This window comes from Hippoglossus hippoglossus, chromosome 5 (genome assembly GCF_009819705.1).
Source record: "Hippoglossus hippoglossus isolate fHipHip1 chromosome 5, fHipHip1.pri, whole genome shotgun sequence".
In the NCBI taxonomy this organism is placed as follows: Eukaryota; Metazoa; Chordata; class Actinopteri; order Pleuronectiformes; family Pleuronectidae; genus Hippoglossus; species Hippoglossus hippoglossus.
Window position 1 is genome coordinate 15,133,330 of NC_047155.1, and position 17,070 is coordinate 15,150,399.

The window sequence follows — 17,070 nt, forward strand, 5'->3', positions numbered from 1 at the left end:
CGTGTAAAGAAACAGGCGCATCCCCAGAGCGCCTTACCTGCGCAACCACATCGAAGAGTACAAAGTTGATCAAGCGGTTTCACTGCCACCTGCATCCTTCGTTATATGGATAGACTCCCATAGATAATCATGCTATGATGGTCGTAGTATCGCCTCCCCCGCTCTCGCAGGGTGTGAACTATCTCGAACACGAACTCTTGGAGCACATATCTCAGAGCTTGGCTCCAGGAGCCTCAGACTCTGTTTGACACTACGAGACGAACACTGACAGAAAAGGGACCAGGCAGCTCCAGGATGGCTTCGAAGTTTCACGAGATCAAGGCCGAGCTGTTGACAGGGGAAGTCTTAGATTTCTCCTCCCTGCAGGGCAAAGTTGTCCTCATTGAGAATGTGGCGTCTCTCTGAGGAACGACCTCCAGGGATTACACCCAGATGAACGAGCTCCACCAGCGCTACGCCGGCAAGGGGCTCGTTATCCTGGGAGTGCCCTGCAACCAGTTCGGCCATCAGGTGAGGACAAGTACATCTTAAATCTATGGTCTGTTATCGTTATTGATTTAAATAAGTTCATGGGTTTACTTTTTACCTTGTTATCAGTTCAATTTATCTAATTTAACCACTCATATTAGATTTTAATTTTCCCGGAAGTAGCCCCCAGCTTTTCTTCTTTTCCATCTTCCCAGGTGGAGTTACTAAGGTTACCAAGCACTTAACAGAGAAGGTTTAAAGTTGTTTCTTAAGACTTAATGCATGTATAATAACAGTAATTAAAGTATAGGAATAAGAAGAAGAAGAATAACTTTATTTGTAAAGCACCTCTCAAACGGCCGTTACAAAGTGTTTCCCTATTAAGAGGACAAATAAAAACAAGAAAACAAAACATCAAGACAACAAGCAGAATATTACAATATAATTCAGCATCTACAATCAAGACAACAAATACGTTAGCCAAAAACTATTGAGAAAAAATACATTTGATAAAAGTATGTTACTGGTGATTAGCCAAGTAGCTTGTGCCAGAGCAAGCAGCGCCTTGAAAGTCAACAGCAATAATTTTAGCAACAAGTTATTCATCAACTTTGTCATAATGGCAAGACTAGTAACTCATTAATAGATACTGATGTGAAGTCATCTGATCTGCAGGCTTAAACAAGGGTGTCTGACTGTCTACATATTGAGCTGGTTCTTCCTGCTAACTGAGCTGTGGGCGCATGTGTACAAGAAGTGTGATCTTGAGGTGTTGGCTCACAATCACCTCACACACTAAAAGTTAATCGTGTGTGGTGTATTTAGTTAACATGGATCATGTTGACACGTGTGTAAAACATAATGACAGGTTTAAAGCTAGCGGGGCCTGATTTCTGGACTCTCAGACTCCCTAAGTATTATTACAATATGTTACTTGTTAGTTCTCTCCTCCTGAGAATGCTCTTTGACCTGTTAGATGGAGAGGTTCCCATCTTCAAGTAGGAAGCATGTTTTGAATTAGATGCCCCTATGTATGATGTCATTTTATCTCAAGTTTTGGGCGTAAACAAGTTCCCTATATGAATGCTTGTCCGACACCGGCGACTCAGACTTCTGCATTGGCCGAGAACGTCTCCGGGTATACCTAGGTACCCGTCCTGACCTGTAACTTCTGTGTAATAAACCTTATTATACAAGCAAGAACGGTGTCCGCGGAGATTCCTTCATCATCATCTTCAACATCACTGCTGCTTAAATATACGACATGTGCGCTATAGTCATTGTTCACTGATCAGATCAGATGACTGATCGGTGCTGCGGGCTTGTTTTATCTTCATACCTTTAGGAATCAGATTTATATGTCGCAACATTATTAAATGATTTTACTGTATCCGGTGTGTCAGTGTATTTAACATAATCTTATGATCCGCCTCTGCAGGAGAACTGCAAAAATGATGAAATCCTGCAGTCTCTGAAGTATGTCCGCCCTGGAAACGGTTTCGAGCCCAAGTTTCAGCTGCTGCAGAAAGTGGATGTGAACGGGAAGGACGCTCATCCTCTGTTCGTGTTCCTGAGGGAGAAGCTCCCCTTCCCCCACGACGCGCCCACCGCCCTGATGAACGACCCCAGACTCATCCTCTGGAGCCCGGTCTGCAGAAACGACGTGGCCTGGAACTTCGAGAAGTTCCTGATCGGGCCCGATGGGGTGCCGTTCAAGCGTTACAGCAGGATGTTCCTCACCAGCGACATCGAGGGGGACATCAAGAAGCTCCTCAGCCAGGCACACTAAGGAACCATCCTGACATATTGTTGAGCCATCCTGCAGCTTCTGTTTGCACCAGGCTCTCAGCACTTAGCCAGCACTTGTGATCACATCCAGAGAAACACCCTTGTGCCGTCTTTTTTTCCCTCCATAGATTCTGAGATGGTTGGACACTTTGCTACGCGACCACCTGTGCTCTCTTGTACCGATGTCTGTGTTCTGTTCTTTTACTATATGAAGACATCCCCTGAAACCAGCCTCGTTGTGAGGGGGGTGTCTGATGCAATGTAACAGGCTGAATGTCTCAGCTTCATTGAGTACGTGTAAAGCACTGCTGTGGTTGTAAGTATTAAGAGAAGCAATAAATGTCCTTTTCTTAAATCCTCTCACTGTCTTTAAATTACTTTAGATCTTCTAACCCAAACAAATGAATTTTGACATTAGTAACACTGACAATTTAGGTTTTCTAAATTCAAACTTAAGCAGCATCCTGGTATTGAAGTTGCTTTTTTCTTACACTTTACTGAGCAAATGAAAAAAGGAATTGTGGATGAAACATACACCCATGACAGATATAGTAAATTATAGTCTTGCACCCAACCCATGTGACTACTACCTGTGCTTTTCTCCTGCACTGCACTTGACCACAGTTCATTCTGCAGACATCAGCATAAAAGGAACCTCATAATTAAAGGTGCACTGAAATTATTTCACCAAAGAGGATTTTCATAACTAGCACTGAAATCAAGTAAGCAGTTTTTTTTACCTCCACCAAGGAAGTCATGTTTTTGTTAGTGTTTATGAGTAGAATTATGCAAAAACTGCTCTCAACCTATTACCATGACATTTTGAGGGGCAGGGCCTGACCACAGGAAGAAACCATAAGATGTTGGTGAAGAACCAGCAATGTTTGCACTTTCTATAGCAAATGACCATGACCACCCAAACATAGTGGGAGTAAGTGAACATTTGTGCCAAATTTGAATAATTCTCATGAGCTGTTCCTCAAATAAAATGTTCAACTGGCAAACACATTTTGTACGATCATAATGGCCTTGACCTTTGTTCTGAAAATTCTTATCAGTTCCATATCCGAGAGTCCAATTGAACATTTGTACCAAATTTGAAGAAATTACCTTAAGGCATTCTCGAGATATGTTTACAATAATGGTATGGTCAGACAACATGAAAACATAATGGCTCCAGCCACTGGCTGTCGGAGGCACAGAGGTATAAAGAAATCGGACATGTTTGGGGAATGATATCTTTGAGTGTGTGCAATTTGGTGCAGATACAAATAAAAACCAGGATTCGACTGTTGAGCCTTGGCAGAGGTATGAGCTCAGAGTGTCATTCTAGTTTGTGTAAGTAAATATTACAAACAAACCACCCTGTAGAGGCTTCCAGTCTTTATTGTACTTTGAATTCAAATAGCTCTCAGTTTAAAAACAAATACTGTAGATATCGGCAATAAGATAAATATGACGACAAGAATTTATACACCTATTTAAAATAGTGTGATTATTTACATCTCTTCAGTTGTTTTTTGAGTTTGAATTGCTATCGCAATTTGGGAAAAAAAAAAAGATTAGCTGAATTTGTGTATTCAACTAAGTATTTCGTCATATTACAGATATGATGTAAAGCTTTATAGTCACAGGCATGAATGATTATCTTTACGTAGTCATCTGTGAACAAGAGGACGATGGCAAAGACCAACCAGCAAAGAGGGAAATTAAGAGGCCCAACATAACGACAGACTGTTATGCAACAAAGTCCAGAGTTTCTGCCACACCACAAGAAATAGATCCAGAATCATTGGCTGAGTGAAAGTTGTTTCTATTATATACTCAGTTGACACATTCAAGACACGCGTTATGACTGTGCTGAGGGTGATTGGGACAAATTAGTTTTTAAAAAGACTAAAGATTAAAACAAAAGGGATTCATTTTCTTATTACATAAAAACAGCTGAGTATTGTGCTAAGATCACTGGAAGGAGAAGAATTGGCTCATAAATGGTGTAAGGTACTGCTGCCCTGCCCCCATCGGCCGACACGTGTGGATTGATCCTCGTGACTAGGAGCAAGTTCAAGTTTCATGAATTAAGCACCACTTTTATTCTAGTTTATTTCGCTTCACTCAGTGTGCTTTGAAAATATCAAACATAGCCATTTCAATACAGAGCTGCATTAATGTACAAGACTAATAAGGACAAGCCGTTGCAAGTGAGCTAGGGGTCCGATCAGGCAGCAATTCAACTTAAAATTTGCTTAAAAAGACACATTAAAATCATCTGGTAGTGTATGACAGACCATAACGCTTTGCTAAGGCCAAACCATACAATTCTGTCATCATGTCTAGTTACACCAGAAGCAGGTAGATAAAGTACTCATGGAGAATTCAAAGTGCCTCCTATTAAGTCAGGTTGCAGGAATCAAAAGGCCGCATTTGCATTGTGATTACAAAAGAAGAAAATAAAAATTGTTAGCAGGGTAAAATTCCTCTCACAAGTTTAGGGTCCAAGAGACAGCAGAGCCCCATGCTGTGCGTCAAGAAAAAAAAAAAAGAAAAAATACAAAGATGGCCGATCAAGAAGCTCCTGCCACAAGACCCAGATCTTGAAAACCTTGAAATGAGACATCCCCTCTGTGGCTTTTTTTTTTTTTTGATTGCAACACAGACCCAACAGGCTGAGAGCACAACTGCCGCAGCTAGCAGGGTTCCCCTCAGTAATCCACTCCACACAGGTGCCGCAAGTTCACAGGAATTCTTTCAACAAGCACGCCTGATAATATTGTTCTGTGTGCACATCACACTATTAGAGCTTGTGTTAACCTCAGCATAGTGAGATCATCAGATAATTCCAGGGACACTGCCAGTTATCCTGCTAATGTCTTACAAGATGGTACATTTTTTATCATAAATAACTTGGAACACTTTGGTTGAAACAAGATGAGCATTTGGCTTTTTTTTTTTTTTTATATATATTTCTGACTGTTGTAGAGGGCAACAGAAAAATTTGTTTATCTATGCATTTGAGGGCACTTCTAACATTCTGTTCATCCAGTGAGAAAATTCTATATCCATTTATAATCCTCTTAGTTCCCGACTAGTAAACTATGTTCAGAAATCAGCAGGCCACCCGCTGTGAGGAGGAAGTCTCTCGGGTCAATCTTCTGACAAGGCTGTTGGCTCTAGTTTGACAACATACAAGACAAAAATCAAATACAGGGAAGGTGGGGTTAATAACGTTAAGTCTGTGGAGTCCTCTGTCACTAAAGTAGCGTTGTGTGTCTGCGTCCAAGTGTCTGTATGCGTTTCAGTGCGTGTCCCTGTGAGTCAGGGCTCCTCAATTTGTGTCCATGTGGTCTTCCGCGGCTTCGGGGGCTCCTCCCAGCGAGGCCGAAGGTTGAGGTTTGGAAGGGGCTTCCTCGTCTCTGCGCTGATAGAAGAGCACGTAGGCTGCTTTTGTCTGCAAAAGGACAACAAGGATACGGTTACCTACAAAAACAGACACTCGACACCTCGGACAGAAAGCAAGGAAGGCCGAGGACCTCTCTATCAAACATCAGTCATTGGATAAAACCTAAAAATTACTGTATCTCTTAGGGTATACAACTATAGGACAGAATCAAAACCCACCACAATCTGGTCCTCCGAGGCAGACGAGACACTGCTGTCATCAAAGTAGTACCACTTTCCATCCACTTTATTCTTGCCATATGCCGTGTCTGTCAGACAGAAGGAAGTCAGTGTTAACAAACAGCTATTCAAGCCATTTGTTTTCCCAGGAAGAGAAGCAAATCTTATCAGACCAGTTCCTATGGATGGACTCAAGTACGCAAACAACAATCAGGCACTTCATGTCTTAGAATTTAACAATGTTAGTTCATTCAGCTCCCATGTGTTGACATATTGTGTGTGCGTGCGCGTGTGCGTGTGTGTGTATGTTTGGGACTGAACAAACCACAGTGGTACAAAAACTAGCGTGTGTGATGTGAACTGTATTTTGGTGAAGAGTTAAATTGTTTTCACAAGTCAAAGTGTTATTGAATCGATTAAAATGACAGAAGAGATTTTAAGAAATCAACAGTGACTTACAGTGACCCCCTCCCATTCCTCCATAGTGGTTTGACACAGCAACGAGGTCATATATGTAAGGTCCGGCCTTAGGGTCACACACAAACTCTGACATGTTCAGATCCCTGACAAAAGGAGAAAAGAAATATTAATAACATTAAAAAAAATCTTAAACTCAGCATATAAAAAAAAAAGTAGATTACTAGATTCCTGATGAGCGACACCTAAATGCAGGAAACAGGATTTGGGCCTATGTTTACAGCGTTCCTTAGTAAGCATGAGTCGGCCTTTTTAAAACAAGTATCGAGTTACATTTTCTCTGCTTCCTGGTTTCTACTGGATCAAGTTCCTCAATGTTAGTCAATATGTGCCGCACGAAGAGCCAAGAGTGACACACGTAGCGGTTAGGCCACATAATCCTGAGGAAACAAAGTGGAATTTGTTCTGTCCCAACTGAAAATAAAACCGGTTATGACTCAGCGTTTAAAAAAGGTGTATTAGTTACACAACAGCAACAGATAAGGACAGCGAGAACACAGCTCAAATTGTTCTTTAGAGTGTGGTGTAACATCTGAGTCAAGAGTCCATTTAAAAGGACATAATTCATGACCTCATTGCCTTTGTTTCGTTTTTACGACTACAGCGCCCTCTTGTGAAAAAGTCCCACCGATACAACGGTTTCGAACAACTCATTGTCAAAACAAGATGTTAATTTGTTGTGGAAGTTGTCAGAGGCTGGCAGAGGGAGAACCCATCACACTTCGGTGCAGATGCAAATTAAAAAGGCAGAATTTTCAGGAGGATTTCTTTTTCACTTTCCTTGACTATGTTTTTTTAATATAATTTAAAAATTTGTTATGAAGTAAAATATTTGTAATTGTCTTTTGTATAACCCCTGGCTGCCAATAAGATGCAACATGAAAAATAATCTAGGTCATCAGACCACTTAGAAAAATCATGTGTAGGATTGTTGAGTTTTAGCTGCAATATCAATAAGGCCAATATCGAAACACCTGGGATTAATATTTGTTTCTGAAGCTGGTGATTGAATTGCAAGAGTTGCATAGTGTCAATGCCACGTGTTTCTAGCCCCTTGATTATATGGTAAATAAGAAATCCTGTTGTCATACCGAATGGGAAAGTCCACCACTGTGTCCAGCTTGTCCCGCCAACACCGGTTGTAGGAGAAACGCTTTAGGTGAACAACCAGAACCTGAGGCAGCGACCACAGGTCAAACTTTTTTGTGGCCTGCTGATGTTTCTTACATGTGGGACAATACCTGTAATAGAAAGGGTGATTTTATATGACAATGCTGGTTAGAATAAGACACCGAATTTTGAAGCAGTGTTAGTTGTGAATCATTACCATGGATCATGTTCTCCGAGTGTCTCCATGGTTGTGAAGAGTTCGATGCACTCCCTCAGAGCCACGGTGGCTTTCTTTTTCTGGGGCTGAAGCATGCTCTCGTGCTTCTCGTAGGCCTGCACACAATATTTACACACACGTAAATAGGCTGCATGTTCTCTCACATGACTGAGTGATGAATTTCAACCAACTGACCTCTGCTTCCTGTTCATCGTAACACAGTTTCTTTGACTCTGTGTCCCAGTCGATCGCCACCGTGGAATGTGCTGCAGAGAGAGGAGGAGGGAGGAGCTGTGTCAGCGCAAAGTGGCTTGAAAAATAAAGCTTTAAATGCAATAAATCAAATGATTAACACTCACGATTGAGTTTGAGGACATTGCCATCGCAAGGCAGTGGGCTGATGTTGGCTGTTCCGTAAGAGTTGACTATGCTGAAAGTGAAGAGCTTGGCCGGTGAAGGGCACAGCTTGGCTGCGTCTCCTTTAGGCCCGTTTTCCAAGTCAGAGGTCTCCTCTTCGTCCTCTTCAGACTGGCCATTCTCCGGCTCTGGGCTCACCTGGTGGTCCATGGCCTCCTCCTCACCTGATCAGAACAACATGAAATATCATCATCTGCAAAACTTTTTTCAAGGCTGAATTTTTCAGTATTCTCGGTTAAAATCCATAGCAAAATATTTTTAAGTAGAGTGGCTCGCTGATCAATATTTAGAAAAAATCTGATAACATAACGTTAGCTGCTTACCATCATACAGCCCATTAGTCTCGTTGCAGTTCCCTGAGTGGTTGCTGCCGTTGCTAGAGCTGGCACTGCAGGAGGCTCCATCCGACAGGGGGCTGCCACAGCCGCCCAGGCCGGCATTGAGACCAGACGATGTAGAACATTCAGCAGCCTGACTGCAGCTGGCGAAGGTGGCTGAGGCTGAGGCCGATGCTGAGGCCGATGCTGAGGCTGAGGCTGATGCTGAGGCTGAGGCTGATGCTGATGCTGATGCTGATGCTGATGCTGATGCCGAGGCCGAGGCCCTGCTTTCAGTGCTGGGGCTCTGGGACCGCTTTACATAGCGCCTGCAGGGTGGGAGGGACCAGTGAAGATACATTACAGGACAGCAGTTTAAATCAAATATGGGGGAAAACTTGCATGGCATGTATCTGTGAGAAAGTCTCTTTGGTTACTCTTGTCATGTCAATTTCAGCTTTGAGGTGTTTTTTTCTGTGATTACATCACAGTATTTACCTGAATATGGCTACAAAAACTACTACAAAATTACTATACTGATTAAATCTGCCTTTGCTCTGATCCCTGCCATTTCTTTCAAACTCATCTCATCACACTGGTTCTACACAGACTGTTACCTCACTGTAATGTAGTTTCATTTCTTATTATCCTCACACTAGGTTCTTACCCAATTCTCTCTAGGATCTTGTCATATAGAACATCTGCTATGAGGTTGTGTCTGGGCACGGTGATGAGTAAAGGCTGGCCAAACAGCATGGTGCTTGTGGAGCTTCCAGCATGCTTGGTGTGGTGCTCCCTGAAATATACAGGCAGGTTCATCCTCTCACTGTCCTCCTCCTGTACCTCATACCTGCAGAGAACATAAACATGAACATTACACACACATAGAACAGTGACTTCAGACTTCTCGTCTTTTCATCAACAGCAGGACTTACACAAAGATGTCGTCCTTTTCCATGATCTGGTTGAGGCCATCATCCCGTCGATAGATTTTATGAAACCTGTGATTGTAAACATCCGCCACCACCATCTAAAAAGAAAATTGTAAAGTTTTCAAGCAAAATAAATAAAGCTGAAAGTATAAAGAACATTTGAGTTTTTTCCTGGTGGTACAAAAAGATAAAGTTCTCACATTTTCTGAAGGGATGCCGCAGAGTTTGGACAAGGCGCTGCACAGGTCTGTCACTGTACCCAGTTTGGGGACCACCACTCGATACTGCCAGACAAAAACAACAAAATGATCTTCGTCAGTGCTTCATAAAAGGCTTTAGCTTTTAGTCATCCAAGAACTAGAAGTTAACAATTCTGTTTTTAGTTGGTATTAATTAGTAATTAAACCCTGGAGTCTGTTTCTGACTCACCTGCGTGGGTTGAGACTGAGGATCTGATCGCACCAGGAAAACCTCCATGGTGCGGTCCTTCTTCATCGGCAGAGGCAGTGTGAGGTAGCAGAATGGGTCGAAGGTGACAGACACCTTGGAGCACTCTGGGCACACCAAAGTGGATTTGAAGAGGCCATGGAAAATATCAACAATGATGGAGTCATTGCGTAAACGGTGGTTTGTCCAGGCTTCCTTGGCAACGATCTGTAATTACACAGCCAGAGGAGAAACAATTTCAACACATGCCATTTCAAAAACTGAATACAAGATGAGCAAAGCGTTCAACTGGATAATGTAAAATAGCTATTTACTTTAATTATTCCAAATTTTTTGTTTTTGTATGTTATGATAAACATTGTTTGTCTCCATAATGTGGAAGTTCAAAAGACATTTTTTATGCCATGTCTAGCTGTCAGAAGCCAGCAGTCCTTGCCCCCTTTTTTAATTTTATAACTCTAAACACAGCAAAACCAGGAGTGCTGTGAATATTGATATTTGCATGGTATCATATTCCAGCTTCAGAGTGGCTTTTAGACAGAACGCTCCTGAAAATGTATACCCTATGTACTATACCTCATCTTGACGGCCCTCTGCATCCCTCAGGGCCAGATAAGGCTTCTTCTTGACACGGTTCAGATCCTCGTGGAGCCCGTCTAGCAGGAAAGCCAACAGCTCCTGTGAGTCCTGCTGCTGGTAGCCTGAAAACTGGGGGGCAAAGCGTCCAACCTGGGTCTGGAAATAAAACAAAGTTGGTTTTGTTACTCGTCTGCAGCTTCCAGATTATGACTTGATAATTTTAAATATACATCCACTTTAAAAAAAAGGTTTATGTGACGTCACTTACTTTGAAGGTACGTGGGGCCACGTAGCTGCTGCGACTCATCCACATCTGCTTTACTAGATCAGCGTAGGCCTCGGCTATCTCACCCCTCATTCCCAGAGGATTCTCTCGGTTAATCTCTGCCTCGTAATGGTCGTTGAGGAAGTACTCTGTGAGTGGGGATGCGTTGCTCAGGCACTGCAGGAATAGGAGAGAATAATATGAACATAAAAGCATAATACTAGAAAACATTACTGTCTTTCTCAGAATGGAACTTATGACTGTAGCAGTTTTTTTACCTGGAGGGCAGAGTTCATGAAGCATGTGTTGCCCAAATTACTGAGACCACACAGGCCGGGCTGTGACTGGGACTCTCTGTAGTTGTAGGAGGAGCTGTAGGAATTGTAGCTGCCCAATCTGTCGGAGGAGCAGAACGGTTACTGTCAGTGATGTGATGAAGCACTGAATACAGGCAGTCAAATCTGGTATATATCAGATTAAATCAAACTAAATGGAACTCGGACAGAACATTTTTACCAGTTATCATACATACTGTGTTTCTCCAGTGTTTCCCATTTATACCCTCACCTCTGGCAGACTACGACAGACATGATTAGATTTTTGCCACCAACGTTTTACACTTCTCATACCTATCTTTAAGTTAATGTTTTGTGCTGTTGCTTCATTGATGACAGTTTTACTTATTACCTAACCAAAAGAGGTCTCTATAAAATAATTCCATCAAATTTATCATCTTTTATTTTCTATTTAATATCAAACTGTCTATAGCATGCCCAAATACACACACAAAAAATCATTTTCATTAGACTGCAGTTAAAATTTGATGGTAAAAAGGATATTTGAAGCCAGGTGGTTGGAGTGATTAGAAAAACATTAAAGCCTTGGTGCAGTCATTTCACCAAGTAAACATTTGATTCAATTCATGAAGTCAGTTGTGCAATTAAATCTTATTTCCCAACAGATCTTGTATCTGGATACACCATTAATGTGACAAACCTTATGCTAACAAATCTTTACCTGTACAGAGTTTACAGACTAAGACGCCTGAGAAGTGGAATAAAGTATGGTATTGGATGAAGATATATGACTAAATAAATGTGAAACTCTGTATAAACCCTTTTCTGATTTAATAACCGCAACAGTCGATTAATTCCTCAACAACCCCACTTAAGCTCTGAGTAGAATTTCACCAAGCACGAATGCCAGCAACTTTAGTGCTTTTTTAGGTCTTATCCTATAATGGGCCCATGTTGCTACAATACAGTAACATTGTGTTCTTTCATTACATGTTCCTCACCGTGCAATAAGATTAAAACTATGCTGATACAGCACCAAATGTATCACATACCAGTCTGCTTTCAAACGGTTGCACACATGCACTTGTTGTCTAGGCGACACAAAATGTGACAGCAAACAAAACAAAATGAATTTGCTACAGAAAGCTGTTAAATGATAAAACTAAATGATAATGATAAAAGAGTAACTAATTAGATAATGACAAATTATATTATGGATAGAGTTTCAGCAAAGATTACACTATACAATGAAGGTATGTTGGGACTCAACCAGGCTGAATGTTTAGACTCCCCTTCAACACCAGTGCACGAGGACAAACAAACATTGACGTAAGGGAATACAGCTCTTGCCTGTTGCCAGATGAGGTGCTGTTATTGAGTGTATATTCAGGGCTACAGCTGCTGTCTCCGTTGGCTACTGTTGACGAGATACTGGCCGATGAGTTTGAGGAGAGTTTTGGGGAGGTAGTAAAGTTCCTAGATGGGGTTGTACTGGATCTGGTGAGGAGAAGCATGTTTCAGAAAAGCACTTCTCATCACATTTTAAACAGTGTAAATGTACTGTACAGCATCTCTTTTACTGAATGAAAAGGCAACAATTACAAGGTATTGGCTTACTTGGGATGGGAGGCTTGTCTGGGCCACGTGCCATCTTCATTCTTGCGCTCAATCACAAGCACCTGTGGGAACACAAGCTCAGTAAGAGCCAAGCTGGCACAACTGACCTTCATATGCAACTGCATACCAGGCTTGAAATTAATACTGTGTGTGCCAGTAAACTTTGGTTCATGCCTTCATTACTACAACAAAAGTATTGGTTGAACAGGAACATGAATGTACTCTTATTCAATAATTGTCAACAGTAGTAGTTATTGGCTTCCTTTTGTGTGGCCTCTTTACTTTCCCTATTGTTCTCCATTTATAAACTCACACCTACAGGAAGTGAGCAGGTATGATTTAGGAACTACTTTGTTACACACAAAGCGGGACATAATTACTCAATGATGTGATAATTTGATGATGCTAATAAACAATATCTACGAAGTACCTTTCAAAACAGTTACATGGTGCTTTACAAGTTAAAAAGAAAATTTAAGGCAAACAAATGATCATGTGTTTATATATATATATATGTGTGTGTGTGTGTGTGTGTGTGTGTGTGTGTGTGTGTGTGTGTGTGTGTGTGTGTGTGTGTGTGTGTGTGTGTGTGTGAATAATGTTATGAAGCATGATTTGGGGCATCGGACATTAGTTTGCATAATTGGTCAACGGTTAAAATGATTATATGAATTCTAGGATATTGTAATTGTGCCTCTGCTGTTAAAAGGGCAGTGTAAATAAAAGTAATTCATTAATTTGTTCATTCTTTAAGTGCATAAGTAACATATATGGAAAATCCAGCTAGTTGCCAAGAATGTCCCTGTCAGAACAATCCGATAAAATTCTTACGGTGTTTGTCAAACAGGGAAAACTACACTCCGCTCTCTGCTTGGCAGGATGCAACCGTTCAGCTGAGTGTGTGCACATCGACACACACAGCATGTGAGGGCAGGATTGAGACAGACAGGCTCATTTCTCTGTCATCATGCTCACATTGTTTGGACACAAAGGCCAGAGGTTGTAAAATGCACATGTGTTGCGATTCACAACTTTGTCATCAAAACTACTTTATTAGAATCAAAAATAAATATAATAAACTAGCCAGTTGTACTTCAATTATTAATGAGCTGTTTGAGCGGCAGGCAGCACTTACGGAAAGCTTAGTTTCACTTTCTGTCACCAAGCCCCGCCCCTAACTTATGTAAGGGGTTTAAAAAAACATTTACAACACCATACACAATTCCATTATTCTTCAAATACAACACCACCATAAACTTTGGTCACAAAAATTACCATTCACTTGAAACATAATCTATCCACTTGTATATACATTTTATCACAGGGCTAATGCACTGCATTGCATTAGACTGTACTATGTCTGTATATGAATTATGTATGCACATTGAGTACCCGTATGCTACTGGGCTGTGGTGCTCTTTCAAAGAAATGAGGAAGAAAGAAAGTCTATCAGTGATCTGAATAATAGAGCTCTACAGTACCTGCCCCTGGAAGAGACCAGCGTCCTGTACAGTGCTGTCTGGCTTGTTCAGCTGCTCATAGGTGTTGCTCATGTATTTGTTCCAGAGTCGTGTCTCCTTCTCTGATGGGATATGGAACAGCATCCTCATCTCCTTCTCTATAGTATCTGAGAAGAGGGAATTTGGAAGACTTTGCTTATCATCTTACCTTCACAACTTTGACACAAAACATAGTCAATGAATGAAAGTGTGTAGGCAGCCATCTATTTGGTTATTTTTAAAAGCAAACTCATGTAGACGCTCACCTATAGTATCAGCTTTACTGAAATGGCGTGTGACCAGATTGTCCATGTTGTCATTCTCACACAGATTCAGCTCCAACAGATAGACCTCCACCTTACAGTGCTTGACAAACATGCCATGCTCAACCACCTTGAAAATAAAGAAGGACATTTAGGAGCACCATCCATAAGTGAATGGCTGAAATAAAAACATCTTCTGTAGCATTACCTTCCTGGCGATGGGTCTCTGACACTCAAGGCAGGCATACCAGCCGACAAGCTTATTCCATGCCTCAGTGGGTACAAGGACATAGTCCAGCTCATCTATAAGGTGCTCTTTCAGGGACTGAGTCTCCTGGTCTTTATAGGGAAAAAGATACACAATGATGACAACAGACTGACAAAACAGCTTATTTAATCTCTTGGTGTGATTTGTCTTCTAAACATTAACTTCCAATATTATTACAAATTTACAGTTTTACCTGAAAACAGTCCAGAGTTATCAATTGGTCCTGGATAGAGGCTTCGTTCGCCAACATTGTACATGTCCCAGCTGTCAAATCCCACATACTTCTTCCATTGTTTGAACCACCGGCTGTCTATTAGATACCTAAAACAATCAAGCAGGTAACCATGAATGAGAGACATATCATACTTTGATAATTTGTCTTGACTTTTTGGTCACCTGGTAATTGTAGGATATATAAAGCAGGGACAAAAAAAGGTCAAAGGAGGATAAAAATGCAGGAGGTTTGGAGAGACTGCACTCAGGCTTGTACCAACCCGGGACATTATGCAACAGCAAATTGCCTTGGCATTTGCAGATATAGTAACTGTGAGCTAGTTTGACTTAATCTCATCACAAGGGCGAATCTCCTTTAGTTAATAGGCTTGCTAGCAAGTATTCACATAGTGAGATGTTGTGTCAGAATTTATGCAACAGCCACAAATGTGACATGTCTCAGTCACAGTAATGTGTATGATCTTCACCATTTGACCTGAGGTTGATTTACCCAAGCTGTACAACAGTGTTAGTGGTGCTTGTGGAAACTATGTGCCAGCATGAATACCAGAGGCTGGTATTTCATTTAATGAAACACCATCTATAAACAGTACTGACTAAATTCTGTATCAATTTAAACGTGTTAGCTGGATAGCTTTTAGCCTTGTTGACAGATCCAACCGCTATGGTCGCTTCTTCCTATGATGCCTGCTTCTATCAACAAAGCCAAGGGAAATGTTAATTATTAATCTTACTTTTCTCTCATGTAATATAGATTTGCTGAGATGAAGTCTCTGGGATATATCTGGCTGCATTATGCCCAGGCCTACGTGTTTTTTGACCTCAATTCATATTGGCTAACATGTCGAAATACTTCAACTATCATATCACTGCAAGCAAGGAAAGCCGTGCCATAATATCCCTGTCATCCAGCTCAGTTTCTGCTAACTAACCTAGCTACGAGACGGTCTGACCAGCAGGAGAGTCCACCACCTGAATCCAGGGCCTATCTTACCAGCCGACTGGCCCCACATCAACTCACGTCAGCTAACTTGTCACAAAACAGGCATTAACGTTGAACCGTAAAGTAGACGAGCTAGTTAGTTAGCCTTGTTAGTTCGGTTGTTAGAGACCGATGCTAATAGCCGTTACCACAGGCACCAGTCTTAACGGAGAAATTACAAAGCCGGATTAGAACTAGTGAAGTTAGCAACTAGCATGCTAACTTGTTAAACATTAGCTGCCCAAAATATCACCATCCCAGCAGCTTCCGTTGTCAGACTTGGGTGTCGTTAGCCTACCAGCTTTAGCATGCTAGCATTTCCTGTTCATCCCCGGGCTAACGTGAGCTAGCTGACGCCGACTGAAAACACCCAGGAAACGTCTGCCGGTGCGGGTTCTTACCACTCGTCGCCCTTTCGCAGAGTCGTTTTCAGTAGGGAGCCAATGGTCTGTTTCTGGCTCTCTGTTGACGGGGTTGGCATTTGAGCGGCTACCGGCTCCGAGTCCGAGTCTGCCGCGCCGCCCGACTCGGGTCCGCCTCCCTCGGCCATCATGCAGCGAATGTGCCGGTATCGTGAGCGCGCGCAGGCAGAGAAGCAGTCGGGCGAGCTTCAAAGCGGCGCTGTTCACGGGAAGCGTCCTTCTTCTACGGTCAATACACGGTCGACCAGAGCCGCCAATGCACTCCAGTGACAACGCTCTGTCATCGGTCACTAGAGGCCAGTCACCACCAATCCTAATCCAGGTACTACTAAATTACTTTAAATCGTAACATCTAAGACATTATAGGAATCTTTCCTATGTCTAAACACACTGGAAACGAGAAAGCTACACTCCATCAAAGCCCTCGAACAACGAACAAGTCCTATCTGTGAAATAAAAACACAGTGAGAATCCCAACACTTTGCCGAACACATGGATATCTCTACTGGTTTAGAGTTAGGAACTGGGGCCGTGCGAGCGAGTTAGAAAAGTTTGACTGATTTGCTCCTTCCAGAAATTCCTCTCAAAATTAACATTAGACCCAATGGAGAGGGGCAACGGAAAAGGATACAGCCAAAAGTAATGCGAAGCTAACAAGTTGTCCTACGTTTTGATCTAAAAATGTATATGACAACCTCCATTTGTGGCTTTGATAGCAGTTTAGGCACATAAACAGTAGCTGGAAATCAGTCATGCTAGTCTCGCTATAAATGGGCGAGAGGCCTTGACTCCCCTAATTCCCCCCCCCCCCCCCGCTGTTTTTGGTGATGTTCGAATGAACCGTTTGGCGAATG

The 17,070-nt window shown here is 42.0% G+C and overlaps 3 protein-coding genes across 4 annotated transcripts in view; 1 reads left to right on the forward strand and 2 right to left on the reverse strand.

The window, feature by feature from the left end:
- LOC117761837 (olfactory receptor class A-like protein 4) overlaps positions 1-17,070 on the reverse strand; it is a 946,130-nt gene that overhangs the window by 840,457 nt on the left and 88,603 nt on the right. The window lies entirely within an intron of this gene.
- Positions 34-2,616, forward strand: gpx1b (glutathione peroxidase 1b). Its single transcript, XM_034586150.1, has 2 exons — positions 34-510; positions 1,907-2,616. The coding sequence occupies exons 1-2, from the start codon at positions 295-297 to the stop codon at positions 2,255-2,257; spliced, it is 567 nt and encodes a 188-aa protein (XP_034442041.1). The 5' UTR covers positions 34-294; the 3' UTR covers positions 2,258-2,616.
- On the reverse strand, positions 3,625-16,522 carry usp4 (ubiquitin specific peptidase 4 (proto-oncogene)). 2 transcript variants are annotated; one of them, XM_034586006.1, is made up of 23 exons: positions 16,196-16,435; positions 14,772-14,899; positions 14,519-14,649; positions 14,314-14,440; positions 14,030-14,175; positions 12,549-12,610; positions 12,282-12,428; positions 10,914-11,031; positions 10,639-10,812; positions 10,368-10,526; positions 9,774-9,998; positions 9,545-9,628; positions 9,348-9,442; positions 9,080-9,262; positions 8,696-8,741; positions 8,419-8,605; positions 8,038-8,259; positions 7,874-7,944; positions 7,679-7,794; positions 7,443-7,592; positions 6,334-6,437; positions 5,875-5,963; positions 3,625-5,704 (listed from the first exon to the last, which is right to left on the reverse strand). In XM_034586006.1, exons 1-23 carry the CDS (start codon positions 16,345-16,347, stop codon positions 5,582-5,584), a joined length of 3,039 nt encoding a protein of 1,012 aa, XP_034441897.1. In that variant the 5' UTR covers positions 16,348-16,435; the 3' UTR covers positions 3,625-5,581. The 2 variants fall into 2 exon arrangements, with proteins under 2 accessions (XP_034441897.1, XP_034441896.1); XM_034586005.1 differs by having other exon boundaries at positions 8,419-8,741; positions 16,196-16,522.